Genomic DNA, 21,007 nt, shown 5'->3' with positions numbered 1-21,007 from the left:
TGTTTCTCCGTCTCTTTGTCTCTGTGTCTCTGTCTCTGTCTTTGTTTCTCCGTCTCTCTCTGTCTCTATCCATCTGCCTCTCGCCTCCTCTCCTGCAGGCCCATCGCCCACCCACCTGAGGAGCCCAAGGTCAAGGGTGCAAGTGTGTTTCCCAAGAGCCAAGGGAGGCAGCTTCGAGGGGGAGGGTCAAGGGCGATGGAGGCTCAGGAAGAGGCGGCCCCGGGGTAGGGGGAGCAGGACCCCGAGTGGTTCTCCAGAGAACAGGGGCCTGAGCAGATGGTCCCAGAGCCACCACTCGAGTTGGGGCTTCACCCATCAGCCTGAGACTCAGCAGGTGGCCCCCCTCGGGCCTCTGAGCTCCCGGAGCGGGGGGGGGGTCTTCCTCCACCAAGGGCCCCTCCCCTGCCCAGCAGAGGTCGGGGCCTGACACCCCCTTTGTGGCCCCGTGCAGCCCAGAGGTCGGCCCGGCCCCTCCCACCCGCCCAGGAGAGCCCTGAGCAACTGCCCACTGGCATCTTCTGACCCTGCGCCCACTGCCAGGCTGCAGGCCCCCAGAGGCCCTGGACTGCGGATGGCCTCCCGGCAGGGGTACCTGCCTCCTCCACCCAGCCCAGGGTCTGCAGCGTCTCAGCCACTGCTCAGCCGGGACGGGTCCAGGCCACGGCGGGCGTGTGTCAGGAGGGCCTGGCACGTCCACGGGCATGGGTGGTCACTCTCTCACCTGGCTCCCCTCACACGTCCACCTGTGCCCTCCGCCTGCCTTGGCCCATCCAGGAGCCCACCCCTCAGTCGGGGTTTCAGCAACAGTCCCGAGGCCCCACTGGTTGGCTGAGCGCCCGAGGGGCTGCTGCACGCCACACACGCAGCAGACACACAGACACACCAGGGCCGGTCTCAGGGCAAAGGGCGGGCAGGGTGGGGTCACCTCTCTGGACCCTCAGGCAGGGAGGGGGACCGTCCCTGGTCCTGGAGGCGCGGACCACCCCAGGGGCGGAGGGGGAGCAGAGGCTGTGGGTGCTGCACGGGAGGGGCCCCTGGGACCCAGGGAACAGGTGGGGGACGTGATGGCCGGTCAGTTTCAGACTCAGGCCACCACCTCTGCCGTTCCCCACAGGTCAGAAATGTTCGTGAGCAGAGTGGGGACCCTCGCCCACGTGGAGCCAGCTGCCCCTCCAGCGGGTACTGACTGCACCCACGCCCACACACGGCGGGAGGCTGAGCTGCCCTCCTGGGGCCCCTGGGCCTGGGAGAGGGTTGGCGCGCCTGTGTGTGTCTCTGTGTGGGAAGCCTGGGGTCTTCGATCAGCTGTCCCCTGGGTGCCGCTCCCTCTCCTGTCCCTACAGTGTCCCCCCCAAGACTTCAGAGCCCCTGCCCTTCTCCAGACAGCCTGGGGCCCTGGGACAGAGCTGAGCACACGGCGGGCGGGTGTGCGGCCAGGCAGAGCTCCCCCACCGGATCCTCTGGACTCCTGGCTGCCCCAGTCCCAGGCGGCCTCCTGAGGCAGGGGTCCTGGGGCTCCGTGGCCGGGGCAGGAGGCCAGGAGGCCGGGAGGGGAGGGGAGAGGTGCCGCCTCCCTGGAGGCTCTCTCTCCCCTGTGTGTTCTGGGCCGTGACGCAAGCAGAGGCTCGTGGGGAGATAAGGTCCGGAGGAGGCTGCCGGCCAGGGCTGGCCCGGTCCCAGGTCCCAGGTCCTGGCCAGCAGCCCCCCGCCCCGTGGGCCTTGCTGCCCGCCTGCCGAGGCTGGGCGCTCTGCTCAGAGCGGGTCTTTGTGCCCCAATCTCGCAGGTGCGGGGGCGGGTGGGGTCCTTGGCACAGAGCAGCCCGTGACCGCACATGACGGCCGCTGCTCCGGGCGCCACCCGCCAAGGTCTCCGCCTCGCATAAAGGGGCGCCCAGCAGCCGCAGCAGCAGAGCCCGCAGTCAGCAAGCGGCTCTCCTCCTCGCTCCCGGCCCCGCTCGCCCGCAGAGACCCCGGACCCAAGGCTGACCAGGTAAGGCCCGGCTGGCCTCCCTGCCTCCTCCTCAGCCCACCAGCCCGTCCCGCTTGCTCGCACCCACAGGACGCCTGCAGCCGCCCAGCCGAGCCCGCAGCTTGTCCCTGTGCCTCACCCGACCCAGCACGGACCCTCCCGGACACGCCGCTCGCTGTTCCTTTTTCCTATGCATATACTTCTTTGAGGGTCTGGCCTAAAGAGGTGTAGGGCATGGGAAAATGGGGCGCCGAGGTCCTGCCGCGCCGCAGAGCCCATTCCCCGCCATGCACCTGCCTCTGGACCTGCTTCCACGTCCCGCACGCCGGCTCGGGGATGGATCAGGATGACGGGGCCAGGGGGTCCTTGCCCTCCTCCATCAGGATGATGGATCAGGGGGTGGGGGCAGGGAGAGGGAGGGGTCGCCCGTCGTAGGACGAGATCGGGTAACCTTCGCCTCCATGTGTGCCCTAGAGCTGTGGACGGCGCGGTCCAGGCCCTGCCCCTGCAGGAGCGTGGGAGCGGGGCGGAGCAGGCCCCGGCTCCACGGTGACTGTCACTGGGGCTGCCCTGAAAAGTTACAGAAGGTGCCGGAACAGGAGCGGGGGGCAGCCCGTTTGGGACCACTGCGGGGTCTGGGTCTGGGACCAGGGGGCTCGGACGTGCGGAGAAGCAGGGCGGGGGGAGGGCGTCAGCGAGAGTTGCCACAGGGCTGCTCCCTCCACCTTCATCATACTTGTAACGGGTGTGAGTGGATTTTCTCTTCGAAAATGTCAATAAAGGTGACTTCATGTAAAGTTCAGTGTGGAAAAGCTTTGACCGTTGAAGCGCTGAAAGCTTTCCTCTCGTCCGTGCTGGTGGGGGCATTGGGGGGGGGCACATCAGTAAGAGTGAGTGGTCTTGAGGGAACTTAATAAAAAATACATAAACATGGGGGAATGAAACGACTCCCAGACACATCAGCTGGGGGGGGCAGTGGGGTGGGGGGCTTTCTGATAACCAGGGTCATGGGGGCAGGACACTCCCAGGGCGCTGGCGGGTGCCAGGTGGGCGGGCCAGGACTCCCAGGGCTGGAGTGAGCACAGCCCGCCCCCCAGCGCTGCCTGGGGCACCGGCCCGCTGGTCCAGGTGGGAACTCCCTGGCCCTGGAGCCTATTGGCCTTAACATCCTGCAGCAGGAAAAGGGACAGAGGGAGCCCAGTGAACTGAGAGCTTCAACAGCGACGGGCAGGCTTATCTTATCAGCTAATCAGCCCAGCGAACGGAGCTCATAGACACCAGGCTCCCTTTACCAGTGGTCGCCCCAGGCTCGGCAGTGGGAAGAGCACGGGCCGCAGCAGGGAAGGCAGGGTGCGCAGCCCCCGGGGCCCTCCCTGCTCAGGCAGCCGCCCACCCCCACAGTGCCACTCTCCATCCGGTCCATCCTCACCAGGGGGCTGGGGGCTGGCTCTGCTGGTGAGGCTCCCCTTGGACCACTGAGAGTATTGAAGGGAAGCAGGTATATACAATACCCTGTGTGCATGAGGAACAGTGGCCTGATCCAGACACCTGTGTTTCCTGTGATGGGGAGAGAGGTGGGTTGCAGGCACGGCTGGATCCAGGCAGCCAGTGGCTCTGCCTTGCTCTCTACCATTATCCTCCAGTCAGCAGCTGCAGGGTATGGCTCCTGGGCCCAGGGAGGGAAACCCTTCAGAGTCACTGCAGCTGGCCGGGCATACCCTCCCCTTGGTCCCGGACTTGCCCCAGCCGCAGGGTGGGGGTCCCTTGTGGGCGGCTCCCTGGGCAGGGAGATAGGCCAGGAGTCCCCACCAGGAGGTCGAACAGAGCAGGCCAGTGTGTCCTGTATCAGCTCTGGTTCAGCTGAGCAGCACAGAGAACAGCCTGGGGCCAGGCAGCCCTCGGAAAAGCCAGGTGACGCCCATACAGGCCGCCAGTCTCAGGGGGACCCTGTCCCGGTAAATGGTGGGGTGGAGATCAGAGGCGCTGGGTGAATGGCTTCCCTGTGGAGGGGTTTCCCTCCACCTGCCCCCTTGTCTCTTGCAATTACCACCACAGCTGGGAATGAGGATCTTACCGGCCTGGGGAGGGGGTGACACGAAGCCCTCCAGCTGCAGAGGCCTGGGTGCTGGCGCCTACCTGCCGCCCCGGGAGGCTTGTGCTCCCACCTGGTGGCCAGGAGCCCTGCCCTGTGGCCCTGGTAGTCCTGACCCCTGGACAGCGATGGTCTTGGATATGGCAGGTCCTCTGCCACCAGGGGCCACTGAAGCGGGAGGAGGACCGAGAATCTGTGCGGTCGTGTTGGGGGGGGGTGCTCCCACACCCTTAAGGGGGCTTGGCAGTGCCGCGTCTGTTCTGCAGGCCCGCTCCTTCCACTCGGCTATGGGGCCCGTGTGGGTGGCCTGGCTGAGAGCACCCATTCGTGACCCACAACCAGGCGTCACTGCCTGGGCGCCAAGAACTGGGTGGCTCAGAACTGGGGGGGGGGGGGGCGCGGGCGGAGGGACGCGCTTGGCCCTGGGAAGGGGAGGGGCCGACACCCAAGCAGCCCAGCCCAGCACCTCCTGTGACAACTGCAGAGAGAATAAAGCAAGACAGACAGCCCGTAGACCCCACCAGCTGGTTCCGCTGTAAACATTTGGCCTATGTACCTTACCGTATGGATTTGGAACCTTCTGCGTGTAAGTTTCAGGCACGAGGCCCTGCAGACTGTCACCAGGTCTTGCTCCCAAACCAGAGGAGGCGGACCTGGCAGAGCCGTGGGCTCTCCCATGTTCACCCGGTTCCTGCTCAAGGCCAGCTACCCCAGCCAGTGTCCACTGCAAAGTCCCTGTTTCCCTAAACTGGGATTTAGACTGTTCTGCCCAGTCCCTGCCAGCGGGTGAGGCTCTAACGCGCCTGTCTGAGCAGCAGGAGGGAAGGCGGGCTTGGGAAGCGCGGCCTCACCAGTCACTGCTGGTCATGACAACCGTGGGTTAGAGAGGACCAGGTAAGGGGGCACCGCTGCCCAGAAGTGGGCGGAGGTTGCAGACAAGTGACACCCAAAGCCCTGGGAGCGGGGGCGACAGCACTCAGGCAAAAGACACACAGACACACACACAGACAGAGACACACACACAGAGGCGCGCAGACACACAGACACACACAGAGGGGCGCACACACACAGAGGCGCGCACACACACAGACACACACACACAGAGGCGCACACACACACAGACACACACACAGAGGCGCACACACACACACACACAGAGGCGCACACACACACAGACACACACACACAGAGGCGCACACACACACACACACACACACAGAGGCGCACACACACACAGACACACACACACACAGAGGCGCGCACATACAGACACACAGAGGCACACACACACACACACACACACACATCACGGCACACTGACACTGAGCATCACTCAGCTTCCCCTGAACCACTGGGTAGCTTAGAAGTAACGAGACAAGCTAGACACTGGCTAAGATTTTAGGGTCGAGAGAGAATCCAGGCAGGCGTTTTTGAACCAAAGGTTCAAACAGCTGAAACCACACAAACCTGTACACATTTAAGCAAATCCTGATCCCACAAGAAATCTTGAATAAATGGCTGCACACAGCTGTAAAAGCCCCACGTCTGTAAAGTAAGCCACAATCGCGATGCAGTAACAAGGCCCACACGGTGCTGCTGCGAACTTGGCCAAAATCCCAAAGGCTCCAACTGGCCTTCGGCAGCGGCTCCCACCCTGGCCCGGCTCTATCCTCCGGCACCCAGGATTCTGTTTCTTGCATGGAGACTTTCTGCTCAGAACCCACCCCGATCACCTGCCTCTTCCTCAATCCCTCCTACTCTCCCCCAAAGCACTCCTGTAATGAATACGAAGTGATCCTGTAATGAACACCCAGGTCCCCTCTGAACTGGCCCTTCACCGCGGAGTCATCCCCACGCCCCGGCTCGCCCGCTGTCACCCATGTGGCGCAGACACCCTTTGAGTGCCGTGTCGGAACCCTCCAGAAAGTTTGCACCCCTGGCTCTTTCCTCCAGCAGTGAGGCGGCTTCCAGGCGCGCCTCCGGCAGGGAGGGGCCCTCTCTCTCCTGCTCCGGGGGCACAGCCCTGCAGGCGAGGACAGAGGACAGCTCAGGGGGAGCAGGCCAGACGCTGCGTGGGTCCTTCCTCAGCAAAGGAAGGAGCAGGGCAGCACGGCGAGCAGTCCCTGGCTCACACGCGCTCTGGAAGCTACCATCACCACCGCGGAAATCAGTCACCTCAGTTCCTTTCCCGCTTCCAGCTTTGGGGTCATCGTTAACGTGGAATTCAAACCCCAAGGTGAGAAGCACCTTCACTTCCCCCTAATTCTGCCAGTTTCCATGTTCATGCGCAGAGCTTGGAAGCATATAGCATAAGAATCCGACTTCATTTATCCTAACTGGAAACCTTCTGTTGAATAAGTTACCCTTAACGAAGGGTAACTTTGTTACCAATGTGTGAGGGCCCGGGCAGCACAGTACACTTAGGCCTTTGACCGTTTGCTGACCCATCACTTCCTAAACCAACCCTTTGGCAATTTTCAGGTATGAAGTGGCTCTGAAACGCCTTCGACTGTAAACCCTCCGCAGTCCTAAGGCCGGAAGGTTCCAGGTGCCCACACAGGGGATCACCGTGTCTCTGCAGGGATGCCAGACACATCTCTGCATGGAGGCCCAGGGTCTGACCGGCCTCAGCTGCGGGCTTCTGGGCAGCCACACGTCCTTAAAAGGCATCCCGGGGGCTTCCCTGGTGGCGCAGTGGTTGAGAATCTGCCTGCCAATGCAGGGGACACAGGTTCGAGCCCTGATCCGGGAAGATCCCACATGCCGCGGAGCAACTGGGCCTGTGAGCCACAATTACTGAGCCTGCGCGTCTGGAGCCTGTGCTCCGCAACAAGAGAGGCCGCGATGGTGAGAGGCCCGCGCACCGCGATGAAGAGTGGTCCCCACTTGCCGCAACTGGAGAAGGCCCTCGCACAGAAACGAAGACCCAACACAGCCATAAATAAATAAATAAATAAATTAAAAAAAAAAAAAAAAAAAAGGCATCCCGGGTCTCTGGCGGGGCGCACAGGCGCCAGGCTCCCCAGGGCAAAGCTGGGCTCAGCGTGTGCACCGGGCTCCTGGCGTCTGGGGGGCTGTCTGCCGTACGAGGCCCACATGGAAGCCAGGGAGGCTGGTTCCGCTCGGCAGGGACCCCAGAAGGAGCCCAGAGGCTGGGCCAGAGCCGGGGGCCCAGGCAAGGATGCCCATGGGCACAGCAGCTGCAGGCCGCAGCCCAGGGCAGAGGGTGGGGGGGCAGAGCGCCAGGGGCGCACGGAGTGCTGTGGGGAAGGGCGCGCTCAGCTGGGAGCCCTGCAGGTGGCGTTTGTGTTTCACGCGGCGATTCTGAAACCAGGTTTTGATCTGTGGGGAAAAGGAGATCAGAGCAGGGCGACGACGGGCCACCCCCCTGCCCGGCCAGCCCCCTCACCTGAACTTTGGGGAGCTGCATCTCCCGGGCCAGCCTCTGGTGCTCCAGCGGGCCCAGGCAGCGGCGGTGCCGGGAGGAGCGCTCCAGGGCGCTGACCTGCTCCGCCGTGGAGGCTGTGCGCACACGGGGAGCCCGAGCGCCCTCTGCCTCCTGGCTCAGCCCTAGGGGAGGGCGGGAGGGCACCCACTCCGTGCGGCTGGAAGTGCTGCCTGGGGGGACAGGGCACCCCCCGGGAGGTGCCACCAGCTGTGACCGCAGAGGGTGCTGGCAGCGGGGCCTCAGGAGAGCAGCCCGCCCTCCAGCCTCCCACTGGGCCAAGGCGACACCCCTCCTCGCCTTCAGCTTGAGTGTGGAAGGGGTCCAGAGGCGTGGATGTCGAAGAGGACGACAGAGTGGACAGCAGTCCTGACACCGGCCCCTCACCCGCTGCCCCGTGCTCCCTTCCAGAAACCAGTTTCTTTCACCCGCAGACAAGTAACTCCGACTCACGGCGGGGGGGGGGGGGTGTGCAATGCGGGCTGGCGGAGCCCACCCTCGGCAAAGGCCTGCGGTCTGGGGAAGCCCTCCCGTGGACTCCCCATGTACCCAGGCCCTGTCTCCTGCAGGTCTGTTCTCTGATTTCTAATTATGAGATGGGGGCAGCACTAAGAACCCCCATGAGGTGAAGATGTCTCCATGGTCATTATTTAAACTTTTTAAAACATGCAAATTTACAAATACCAGCCCCACTTTTGACCATGTAGGACTTGACACCTAAGAGCGGTCATTAAGTCACAAAGACTAAAAGACGGACTAAGAAAGCCCCGTCCGCCAACGACAAAGCGTTCCATCAAGTTTGGAAACCACGGGAAGCTCACGAGGACGGAACCACAACGGGCTCCGGGTCGTGGCTCTCCCTAAGCAACCCTGCAGGGCTCCAGGCGGCCGGCGAACAGGCCATAGTCTGGATGCCGAAAGAAGGCACCCGGCTTTGCAGGAGGAGCCACGGTGAGCCCTCCGAACGGAGCAGACTCGTGAGCTGCAAGACGCACTTACCTGCGACCCTCTTGCAGAAGCGGGCCCCAAGGACTTCGAGCTTGAAGGCCACGTGTACCCAGTGCTAAGGTGGGCATCCTGGCTCAGAGAGGGCGGGGGCAGCCCCTCCAGGGCGGGGGGGAAGAGAAGTTCCACGAGGTCTGAGCAGGGAAGACCGCCACTGTGGTTTCTGCTTCCAAGGGGAAGGGTTCACCGGCCGGACGGGTCCGGCGCAACCCGCAAGCCCCAGCCCTGCAAAGAATGCCCCACCTGCGGCCGGAGTACACAAACGTGTGACCCTGCTCCTGAACCCTCCCCAGCTCCCTTCCCAACCTGGGAAGGAAGGCCCCCCCATCCCCACACCTACCAGGTGTGGGCGTCCCCGGTGCAGACACTCCTGAGGGCTTCACCTCCTCCTTGCCCACGGTCTGGGGGTGGTCCCCTCCGCTGCACACCCGGGCTGGGGCAGACAGGCTCCCCCGGGAGACTTCGGCGGGCCTGGTGGTGTGCGCTGGCCCCGCGCAGCTTCTCTGGGAGAGCCGGTCCACCGAGCCAAGGCTGGAGGCAGGCTCGCAGGCACCAGGAAAGGCGGAGGAGGGAGGCATTGCTGGACGGTGCGGCCGCACTCAGGATCTGCCTCCGGACAGACAGTGAGGGCTGGGAATGGGGTGCCCCGGCCGGGCAGGAGGGCCAGGATGAGCACAGGGTCCGCCTCAGGTCTGGCAGGGCTGGGCTGCACTTATAAGCTCAGGAGGAGCGGGGTGGGTGGGAGGTGGGTTTGCAAAGAGGACCCAAATGCCCCCCACAGACAAGTAGCACCTAATTGCCTGCAATTCAGAGGCACAAAGGAGGCCATTCACACCTCCCCCGGCTCCAAGATGTCTGGGGGAGGGGCGGGCCTGTGTCGCCGGTGAATGGAGAGGTGGTAACTGAGGACTTGTTACAGCCTTTCATCTCCCCCCCACCCCCACCTGGCTGGCCTGGGCTGCAGGAAGGTGAGGACGGCCCCTTCCCACCCAGCACCCCGGCTGGGAGCCTGTCCTGTGGAGTGCCGAGCTGTCTCCTCTGTCCAACTTGCCCCCGTGGGTCTGCAGTGCCAGAGGTGACAGGTGTGCACACCCGAGGGGGTCAGGGGTCCGCATCACTACTCCCAGCACAGGGAGGGCTTGGACAGGGCGTGTCTCCTGCAGCCTGCTGGCCTGCTGGGTAGGAATGTGGGCGGGCAACTAGCCAGACAGGGTGGGGAGGGGCTGGTCAGAGAGGGTCCCTCGGGCTCTGCTGGCCCTTCTCTCTCTCCACCCCCCAGCCCCTGCCCAGACCCTCTGCTGGGTTTCACTCTGGTGCCATAGGAGCTGTCTCCACATTCGGGTGACAGGAAGAAAGGGGGTCTGCTGGCTCAGGACGTGGATGAGTCCGCGTCCGGCTCCCAGGAGGAACCGAGCAGGAAGGACAGGGGAGCCACCGTGCTCCGCTGTGGGTCCCCGACCGCTTCGGGCTCTGCTGTGCTGCTGCCTGGCTCCACCTCGTGGTGGCCAGGAGGGCACAGGGCTCCCGCGGACTGAGCAGCCCAGGCCGCACGGGCTAGCCTAGGGAGAGTCACCCTGTCCCAGTGCCCTGTGCCGCCAGCGCCTCACTACTCACTGGCCCCGTCTGCGTCCCTGGCGCCAAGCTGGCCTCGGGGAAGGGGGGCGGCGAGGTCTGGGGCGCCCGTGCTCCGTGGGGTGGCGGCGGGGTCAGCGGGACCTCTCCTCCAACCTTGGCCGGACCGCGTCTGTCTCCTCCCCGCCGCCAGGCAGGCGGACACGTGGTGCGTTCTAGACGACCGCAGGGCGCTGCTGCGGGGACCCGCCGGCGGGAGCTGCGCCCCCCGGAGCGCGGGCTCTTGAGTCGGCGCGGCGCCCCCGGCGGCCGAACTCGGCCCCCAGCGCGCCGCAGGGCTTCCGAGCGGTCGGGTCGAGCCCGCAGCCTGGACTCCCAGGGGCGCCGGCGCCAGTTTGGCGGGACACCGAGGCCGCCCCCGCGCCCGCCCCGCGGACATCAAAGGCCCCACGGGCCTCGCCTTGGGATTAACACCCCAACCCCGCCCTCGAGCCGCTCGGGCTGGGGAGGGGCCGGTGAGGTGGGAGCCGGGCACACCGGGGAGGAGCCGGGGTCGCGGACCCCGCGTCTTCCTCCCGCCCCTGGGCCAGCCCAGTTCGGTCACCGGACCCTGAGGGGTGAGGCGGGGGATTTAACTCACTCGCCGTGTGTCGCGTGGGGTGTCTTGTGAGATTACTGCACGGTGTCCTGGAAGTCGCGCGTCCCCAGGGCTGTTCCAAGGACGCCCGGGGCAGGCTTCTAAATGCCGCCGCGAGAGTGTCTGTTCCGCTACCTGCGACAGCGGCCGAGCTGGGGGGACGGGGGGACGGGTACGCGGAGCCCCTCCGGGTGGAGGCGGGGCGGTGCCTCCCCAGGGCGGCAAAGAGAAGTAAACCCCAGCCCCACGACTGCTGCAGCTGCACAGAACGGGCGGGACAGGCACCCTCTAGGTAACAGGAAACGTTTGTTGGGAATTACTGCACTGTGTGCTCAAAAGCGGTGATTTAGGAAATGTCAGGCATTAACATGTACCACGTCTTTCAAACCCCAGTTTTAGCATCTCTGCCTTTCTAATCTTTCAGGGCCGGCCCCTCGGTCTTTTGTCCCCACACGGGCACCATCCTCCGCACCCACCACCCCAGTTCTGCTGGGCGACCCCCTCCCTAATCCGGGGCCCTCCTCTAATGGCCCTCCCACCTTGACTTTCCCAGCCCCTACCTGAAGCTGCCCTTCCTGAGTCCTAAGGTGACCTCACCTCCGCAGGTCAGACGGCCCCCACCCCGAGTCCTCCCCGCCAGCTCCCGGCTGCTGCCTGGGGTGGTCCCCTCTCGTCCTTCAGCACTGCCACGGGCGCAGGCCCGCTCTCTCCCGACCTGGCTGGCTCGTGTCCCCTGGGGTCTCCCCTCCCTCTAACCTTGGCTGCTCCAGTGACAGCTGTGTCACCCACGCCTGGCCTCAGCTTCCTCACTTGGCTTGGGAGCAGCGTCCTAGGCCCTGCCCCTCTCCTGGCTCTGGGACCCACCCCCCGGGTTTGCTGCCCCTCTGCAACCCCGCTGCTGGCTTCCTCGGAGACCCGGTGATGAGGCGCAGGCGTGGCCTCGGCTCTCGGCAGCCGACCTCGCGCCGAATCCCGCGCATGCGCGCCGCGGAGAGCCGCGTCCCTCCTGCGCCGGGCGGTGCGGGCCGGTGGAGGCGAGCGGTGAGTGGCCGCCCCGCGTTCTCGAGTCCCGTCTACACTCGGAGGCCCTGCGGCCCGACCCAACCCGCGACCGAAGTCAACTCCCCCCCTTGCAAACGGGCTCTTCCAGCAGCCCCAGCCCTGCGTCCTGGCACCTGGTCCTGGGGGTCCAGTTGCCTAAATCCTCCGACCCGCAGGGTTCTCGCCATCACGGCCTCGACTAGTCCAGGCCACCTCCACCGACAGCGGGGACGACTGCGCCGAGGGAGGCCCCGCCCCTCCCAAGACCCTTTGTCCACGCCCACCCCCACCAAGAGGTGAGGCTGGTCCTGTGTGACCGCATCACTGCTCCTGTCCCATCTCTCTCCAACGCCCCGTGGTCTCGCGACGATCCCAGAGAGCCAGGGCCACGGCACTCCCCCCACCCCCGCCCTCGCAGGTCGGCCCCTCCCCTGTCGCCACGCCCCTCATCTAACCTCCCTCGTTGCAGCCAAGAGGGCGAGTTTGTGCTGCCGGTGGCGAGAACAGAGGTGTGACTGTGGGGGCGTGGTGGGCATGACCCTACCCCCAGCAGGACGACAGTCTGGGAGAGCACCCGGTGGGTGGGTGGTGTCCGATTCCCAGGTGGCAGGTGTGATGAGGTAGAGCCCTGCACGCCCTCCCCTAGTTTGGGAAGGGGCTGCTCATGGGGACCCCATCACATCTGTCTGGGTCTCCCTGTCGGGCGGGTGGGCGCCTCCCCTATGCCCCTTCCTTCCTAGGGGGCCAGGTAGGAGAGCTTCCTGCTGCTGCCCAAGGAACCGCAGCCCTGGACCCTGCCTCTCCCTGTCCCCCTCCATCCTGCCCTCAGAGGCTGCAGCAGGGCAGGCCGAGTGGACAGGCAGAGGCAGGGGGCACCTGCCACCCCCCAGCCCTCACCTCCCCTCCTCAAAACCACCGCCCTGAGGCTGGTGCTGCAGAGTGTACGGGGGCTGCAGCCCCCTCTGCTCACACCCTCGCCCCCTGCAGCCCCCTCTGCTCACACCCTCCCCCCCTGCAGCCCCCTCTGCTCACACCCTACCCCCCTGCAGCCCCCTCTGCTCGCACCCTCCCCCTCTCGCCCCTCTGCTCACCAGCCCCCACCCCTCGCCAGGCCTCGCCTTCCCTGCTCTGGTCGGCTGCCTCAGAAGCGATCCCAGCACTGGCTGATTCCCCTCACGTCTCCCTTGGCAGGTGGGGGCTCCGCCATCCTCTAGTCCCGGGAGGGCCTCTGGCAGGAGGCGCTGGGCCGCGCTGGGGTGTGGCCTCGTGCGGGCAAGGTCCTCCGAAAGAAGACAGACTGAAGGTCACTGCCCACAGCCAGGCCCTGTGGTCTTGCATCTGTCCCCCAGAGACACAGGGTCGGAGTGGTACGGGGGCGGGTTCAGGCTGCATTTGGTAAGTCGCCCGGTAAGTCTGAGACTCAGAAAGGGGCCTGTGGTGACCCTGTTGACTCCAGGGCTTTGTCTTTGGTGAAAGGAATGGGATTTTGTTGCTGATAAATGTAAATTTCAAGGTGAGATTCTGAAAATAGGAAGCTGAAACCAATGGCACTAGAATAAAACAGAATTTTACATAAGGACTGAATGTGGAACTCTGAGGCATATGTGGCGACGTAAATTAACTTAGATTAAAAAATTAAGTTCCAGGACTTCCCTGGTGGTCCAGTGGGTAAGACTCTGTGCTCCCAATGCAGGGGGCCTGGGTTCGATCCCTGGTCGGGGAACTTGATCCCACATGCATGCTGCAACTAAAGATCCTGCGTGCTGCAACTAAGACCTGGCACAGCCAAAATAAAGATAAATAAATAAATAAATAAATAAATACCTATTAAAAAAAATTCAGTTTCTCTGTTGCACTGGCCATGTTTCAGGAGCTCAGTGACCACATGTGGCTGGTGGCTGTCGAATTGGACGGTGGTGTTCTAGAACATTCCCGTCACCCCAGAGAGTTCTTTTGCTTGGTGCTGTTATTAGAAACAGCAATGAACCAAGACAAGTCAGACAAGCACCTGCTTATAAACATGATGAGGACGATGACCCCTGGGGTCTTCAGGAAGGGACCCCCTTATGGGAGATTCTGGTGACAAAGATGACAGGCATTGCAGATGGCGGCAGGCACGGTGACTAACGTGACCTGTGATGACACGAAACGGGACAGGTTGACCCACAGAGCTGCGCATGAGCAGGGCTGTGTCACATGGGGTCAGGGGTCACAGACAGGACGGGGAGAAGTAGTGCGGCGCTCTAAAAGCCGTGGTGACTCCGACACGGTGGAGAGGGCAGGTGGCAGCCTGGCGAGGGACACGGGACCTTCTGCTCTGTTGACAAAGGCGGGCTTTCAGGAGAGAACTGTGTGGGTGTGGTGACAAACGTTAGTGAAACATCTGGTAGAAGATAGAAACATAAAATGAAGGCGGATTAATCATGGCCCAGCTGACACAGTGAAGAGTAAGACTTACCACCCATCAGCCAGGGATCTGACCTTTCTTGGAGGCCAGGAGGGCCCCTGAAGGAACAGATCAGAGCCAAGCACTCAGAAAATGAAGGCAGGAAGGGGATGCCCACGGGGGTCCTGAAGGGGAAGGAACTGGGTTAGACCCACGATGGGCAGAGAAACTGGACCAGAAATGACAGTGGCACTCACATGGATGAACAGCCAACAGAGATGGGCCGCAGAGACTCCCCACTGACCGCTGATGGAGGCTGGGCAGGGGCTGATCCCACTGTGAGGCCCGGGAAGAGGACCAGGATGGGTCACACACAGGGTCCATGCCGGGGACTCCGCAGGGCCTGGATCTGGGCCAGGTGAGGGGGAGGAAAGGCCCACCTGGAGTAGCCGTTGTCTGTTTAAAAACTGCAGATTGTAAGTGAGGACAGTTCTGGGAGAGGCCAACCAGCAGGTGGGCAGGAGGGCTGGGCAGATTGCAGCATGTTGGAGCAGACGCAGCACTGAACCCTGAATGCACGTGTGTAGACTGGCAGTGGTGTCCCGTCTGCTCTTGCTGCTATGACAGAACACCACAGACTGGGGGCTTCAGCAGCAAATGCTGGCTGCTTTCTTGCTGTGGCCTCGCCTGGCAGGGAGCAGGACTGAAAGCAAGCTCTCTCATTATTTCGTTTCTTACAAAGGCACCAATCCCAACTATGAGGCCCCACCCTCATGACATAATCACCTCCCAACACACCCCCCTCCCCCCACCCCACCAACACCTCCACACTGGGGGTTGATTTCAACATAGGAATTTGGGGACACATTCAGTCCATAACACAGAGCAGTGTGCTTTTTGGCAGACAAATAAGTTTAGCAGCAGAACCAGGATGAGAGGGAAACATTGCTATTGTGCCTGTTGGCACAGTTGCCCCCCACCCCCCCGGGGGCACAAAAGTGGGGAAGAAATCACAGTCAGGGTTGATGTCCTGTAAGAGAAGGGGGTGATTAGGCAGACCAGAAGCATGGAGAAAATACTAGAGGGAGCCATCCTTATCTCACTATAAATCACAGAAACGCACATTTACCAAATCTTAGGGATTTCTTATCTGCAAAAACAGTAGATCGATATCCTCAGGCCCCATCTGCACTGACTTGAAAAATGATGCGGATTCAGAGCCTGCCCCCGAGTCCAAGCACCCCACAGACTCTCCGGTTTGAGATTGTTCCGAATACCAAGCTCTTTGACAGTGGAGCATTGTATAGATGGTGTGACTGGAGGAACAGGTACAGAAGAGACTAATTTGGAAGATGAACAACGAGAATCAAGAAGCCGGGCAATTCTGAAACATGAGGTTGTACAGGAAACTTACTTCAGTTAAATTTTTAGGGACAGTCTGGACATGGGAGGGAGCACAGGTAGCAGAGCTAATTAGAGATAAAGAGTGTAGCCCTATCCAGGGGTAAAGAAGCCCCCAAGTTGAGAGGCTTAAATGCCTCTTCGGGGAAAATACATCTAACATTAGGTGTTCCCTTATAACCAATGTATCGCTCATTGGAAATAGCTGCTCTTCTAGGGCCCTACAGCACTGATCCTTAATGGACGAACATGCTGTGAAAACGAATTCTCTCTGGCCCCAGCCTGGGAGGAAACGGAATTTGGGTGGAAGGATGAGGGCGCTGAATGAGGCGGGAGCTGGATTCCAGCCTACTGGCTGCCCACACGGAAACAAAACCGGCCCCAGGAGCGAGCCTTGGCTACCACTCTGAGTTACGGGGGCGGACAAGGATAAGGGCCCAGGGCGGTCCTGCACACACAACACGGCAGCACCAAGAGGACATGGGGTAAAGGGAAAAAGCAAAGCCAGCCCCAGGGCCCTGAAGCTATGGGGGGCAGGGCCCCATGGCAGGGAGCGGAGGACCCACGGTCACTGCTGGAGGTCATCCGAGCTAGTGGGGGCACAGGTACCCTGTTCACGGGGCTCAGTGCACCGCAGGACAGAACGGGCGTGCAGTTGAATTCACGTGGTACGAACACAGGGAGCAGCTGGTGGAAGTACCAGCTAGATGGGTCCACCAAGCAGCTGGACAGGCGAGCATCAGCTGGTCAGTTGCAGCATTGCTATGATTCCACATGCTGTAACACACTCGCTAGGATGGCCGAGATAAAAAAACAAAATCAAAACAGAACATAAGTGTGGACGAGGATGTGGAGAAATTGGAACCCTTGTGCACTGTTGGTGGGAACGTAAAATGGGGCAGCGGCTGGAAAATAGTATGGAGGTTTCCCCCCCAAATTAAAGATGGAACTACCATGTGATCCATTAATTCCACTTTTGGATATACACCCAAAAGAATTGAAAGCAGGGTCTTGAAGAGGTATTTGCACACCGCTGTTCATGGCAGCATTATTCACAATAGCTAAAACGTGGAAGCAACCTAAGTGTCCACCAGCGGATCAGTGGAGAAGCAAACTGTGGTCCATCCAGACAATGGAAGATCATTCAGTCTTAAAAAGGAAGGAAATTCTGCAATATGCTGTGACTTGGATGAAACTGGTGGACATTATTCTAGGTGAAATAAGCCAGACACAGAGAGACAAATAATGTCTGATCCCACTTACATGAGGTTCCTACGGCAGTCAAATCCAGAGACAGAAAGTAGGTGCTGGGTGCCAGGGGCTGGGAGAGGGGGCTGCAGAGTTAGTGTTTAATGATTCAGTTTGGGAAGATGAAGTTCTGGAGCTGACGGTGGTGACAGCTGCACAAAAAATGTGAATATACCTAATGCCACTGAGCTGCACTCTTGAAATGGGTAAGATGGTAAACTTTATGTTATGTGTATTTTACCACAATAAAATAATAAGTGTGAATCTGCTGGCCAAGGGGCCACTGATGAGACGAGATGGCACTAACCTGAGGGCTGGTCCTAGGAGACCCTGCTGGGTCACTGCCCTGCACCCGGGGTCTGGCAAAGGGAGAGGTGTTCTCCTGGCCGGGACACCATCCCACCAGGGTGTGTCCACCGCACACGTGCAGAGCCAAACCCAGGATGCCCGGCATAAGATACACGTGTCACAGAGCGGGACAGGGACACAGGCCCGCGAGAGAGCCACAGCCAAAGGCCCTCGAGAGAGCCACAGCCAAAGGGAGTCACGGCAGGGCCAGAAGAAGGGATTTGAGAGTTTCCACGCATCAGGAATGGCTGAAGTTTAAAACTAAAGCCACTAGCCAAGGAGCTGGGGTGAGACAGGCTCTCGCCCCTCACCAGGTCAGAAAACGTTAGAGGTGCCGGGGGGAAGGGGTGTTCAGAGTCATTACTGCAACATAGGGCCCCAAGGAGAAAGCCATGGGATGTGGCGTCCGGGGCCCCAGGCAACGTGGGCAGTAAGGCAGATGGGTTCTCCTTGGTGCCCCCAAATATCTCAGACTCGGAGACTTACACAGATTTCAAGCCCCCGAACAGCCTTTCTCCAGAGCAGAAGGTCCCGGGTGACATCGTCCCCACCCCTGGGGGATTGGCGGATTTGCCGGGATGTGTTCCAAGGCTGTCTCAGACCCCCCCCCCCCCCAGCCCGTGGCTCTTGCCTTCCGGGGGCGTGTGGGGGTGGGGAGAGGTGTTTACAAGCTCGAACCAGCCCACCCCAGGTTTTTGGTGGCTTTCGGACTCACAGGGGCCAGGGCACAAACAGCCTCGTGGAGCAGAGGCCAGTGTGTCTTAAATGAAGATTTGGGATTTTCACACGGAGCCCCCAGGCCCTGCCATCAGTATGCGGCTGAAGGACAGGCACACCCTCGGTCTGCCCAGCGTCCCTGCAGCCAGAGGGCCCAACTGGGGCCTCCGGGAAGACGGCTCCAGGAAAGGGCTGGGGGAGGGGCTGATGCCACTGCCGGCCCAGAGGGCAAGGACCGTAGGGCCCGTGGGGACACCCTTCCCTCTTTTACCTTTGTGGCCCAGAGCAATCACTTAAGTCTCTGAATGAGCCCCTAGTCGGTGAGAAGCTACGCCGCATTCAGCCGGAGCCTGCATTGTTATGCTGGCCAGCTCCTCGGGCTACTTCCTCCTTCCCACCCGGCTGTGAGCACCTCCGGCCCCGCCCTGTCCCCACTGGGTCTGATCCACCGGCCCGGGGTGGGGCCCTCAGTTACTATTTGGAAAATGCTCCTGGGGCGATTTTGATAAAGTCCTCTTGAAACTGCAGGGACCCTGGCCTCAGCCAAGGTCGAAGATCTCAGACCCCCAGCCCCAGCTGCCCCCGGCTCAGCCTCCTCCCTGGGGACGAAAGGAGCACCTTCCCTGGGCGTGCGTTAGCTCTCCTGCCCCCCCCCGCCCCCCGCCCCCCTTTCCCTGACCCAACTTAGCCAAGGCCCTGAGACTCTTCCCTGGGCGGCAGGCGGTGGGCGCTGGAGACTGATCATACCTCCCCCAACCGGCTCCGCTGAGCCAGGCCGTCGCCATTTCCCTGGACCCTCCCTCCTCCTCCTCCCTGCTCGGCCGGGCTCACTCACCATGGCTGCTCTGCCTGGTGGGAAGCCCCGGGGGCAGGGGCAGGAGACCTGGAGAAGCTGGCGTGCAGTGAGGGCCCCGACCTCGGGTTCCACGTGCCCACAGCCCCCTCCCCACTGGAGACTGGCCTGCCAGGGTAGGTAGGTAGGACCGGGCAGCATCCCAACGGGGCCCCAGCCCACCCCAGCCCTCCTGGCCCCTCCCCGGGATCCCGAGGCCATTTTAACCTCGCCCTGACCTCCAGCCCTACGTTCCTACCCAGTGCGGGGCCCGCACACACTCACAGGATTAAGTCGGAAAAAGCAATCTTTTTATTTAACCTATACCTGAAGTTAGGGGTGGGGGAGGGCTGCAGGAGGGGTCAGGGCCGAGAGGCGGCCCTGCAGAGAGGACCGCGGCGGCCGGGCCTCACTGGCGCGGGTCGGCCAGGACGCCTCGCTCGGCGGCGGCGCTGCCCAGGATGAAGCCCACGGCCAGGGACACGGTCTGGTCGAAGGAGCCGCGCAGCTGCTCCACGTGCTGGTTCAGGGTCAGCAGCTGGTCACGCAGCGGGCCCAGGACGGACACGATGTCGCCCAGGTGCCCCAGGGTCTGCAGAAGGGCGGCGTTCAGCGACGGCGGCGCGGACTGCGGGGGCACGGGGTCCTCCGGGCGACCAGGCGGCGAGTCGGGATCTTCCCGGGTGGGGCCGGGGGGCGACGGCGGCGGCGGCGGCGGCGAGCCGGGGCCGCGGAAGGGCTCGGGGTCCTCGGGGCGGCCGGGCGCGGGGGTGAATGTGGAAACGGCCGTCGGGGAGCCGGGGGCGCGGGGCGCGTCCACAGACTTGGGCGGGGACGGGCTGAACCGGAGCGTCCAGGCGGGGTCCGCGTCCGGGTCGCGGGCGGCGAGCAGCGGTGGGGCGCCTGGAACGCAGAGCGGGTGGTCGCGTGAGGCGCGCCCGCCCCTCCCCCCGGCCCGCAGCCCACTTCCCCCGGTCCGAGGCCCCCCCCCGCCCCTCCCCCACCCCAGCCCACCTACCCGGCTCAGCGGGCGCCGCGGGGGCCGGCCGGCGGCCGCGCGGGGGGCGCCCGGGCCCGGGGGAGCGGCGGCGGCCGCGTCTGCGCCCGTTGTCGCCCAGCAGCCCCATGAGCTGGCGGATTTGCGCGTCGAAGGGCCCGGGCGGCTGACCGTGCGCGTCGCGGACCTTGTCCTTGAGAAACTTGTAGCGGCGGCGGCACTGCGCGGGCGTGCGCCGCACCTGCTGGCGGGCCAGCGCGGCCGACACGCGGCGGTAGGTGGGCAGCGCCTGGCGGCGGTCCAGCAGCAGCGCTCGCCACACGGCCGGCTGCAGCAGCGTGCCTAGCAGCAGCTCCGTCTCGCGCGCGCTCCAGGGCGTGCGCTGCGCCGAGCCCGGGGATACGGGTGACCCGGGGGATGCGGGCGACCCGGGGGGCGCGGGCGCCGCCAGCGCGCCGGGCGAGGCGGGCCTCGCGGGCGGGGTCCCGGGGACGCCCCCCGCCAGCCGCGGCTCGGAGTCCGGGCTGGCGGGCGACGGCGGCGCGGGCGGGGGCGGCCGCCGGGGCCGGAGCAGCATGTCGGGGCCGAGGCCCGGCAGAAGCCGCCCACACACGCTCGGTGGGCCCTGCGCGTTCGCCCTCGGTCGGAGCGGGCGCCGGAGCCCAGCCGGGTCTAGGCGGCCCTCCCACCGCTCCGCCCCGCCCCGCCCCGCCTCTGCGCGCGCCAAGTTCAACTTGGCCGCTCCGGCGCCTGGGTCTCCCGGCCAGTCTTTGGGCCCCTAGGCCCTGAGCGCGTGGAGCAAAGTTCTGCCCCCGCCCGCCCAGCGGGGAAGAACTCCCGCCGCCGCCGTGTGTCCTTCTTAAACTACTCGGTCGCGGTACAAACAAATATGGCTACGTGCATGGGGCGCGCAAGGTTCGATTCGTCTTTACGCGTGTGCCATGACCTTTCACTGCTGCGCAGATGAAGCCATGGAACATTCCAGTCCCAGAGGCTCCCTCACGCCTCCTCCTTTTTCCTTTGGTGCGCCCTAGATGTTGTTTGTAAACGTAATTGTGTTCCGGGTCTGCTCCCCGCCCCGTCTTCCTAGCGTGGTCTTATAGTCTGTGCAGGAGGTAGCGTTCATCACTGCCTGCTGGCAGCTTTCTGCTGGATCTGATAAAGAGCCAGGCCAGTGGTCGGACGTAGTGTCGTAATTCACACGCACACTTAACAGAAAGAAACTTCTTTATTCTGATAAAGAATGGCTACAGCTAACATTGTGGTTAATACAGAGTAGTGAGCCTCTACCCCCCCTGAGAGATTAGGAATAAGACA

The 21,007-nt window shown here is 63.0% G+C and overlaps 1 protein-coding gene across 1 annotated transcript; it reads right to left on the bottom strand.

Annotated features, from left to right (window-relative positions):
• Nucleotides 1-19,102: 19,102 nt before the first annotated feature.
• Nucleotides 19,103-20,267, bottom strand: UTF1 (undifferentiated embryonic cell transcription factor 1). The gene is made up of 2 exons (XM_068547457.1): nt 19,712-20,267; nt 19,103-19,596 (listed from the first exon to the last, which is right to left on the bottom strand). The coding sequence occupies exons 1-2, from the start codon at nt 20,265-20,267 to the stop codon at nt 19,103-19,105; spliced, it is 1,050 nt and encodes a 349-aa protein (XP_068403558.1).
• Between the last annotated feature and the right edge of the window lie 740 nt (nt 20,268-21,007).

The sequence above is a fragment of the Eschrichtius robustus genome, chromosome 7, assembly GCF_028021215.1.
Source record: "Eschrichtius robustus isolate mEscRob2 chromosome 7, mEscRob2.pri, whole genome shotgun sequence".
NCBI lineage: Eukaryota > Metazoa > Chordata > Mammalia > Artiodactyla > Eschrichtiidae > Eschrichtius > Eschrichtius robustus.
This window is presented reverse-complemented; position numbering and strand designations above follow the sequence as displayed.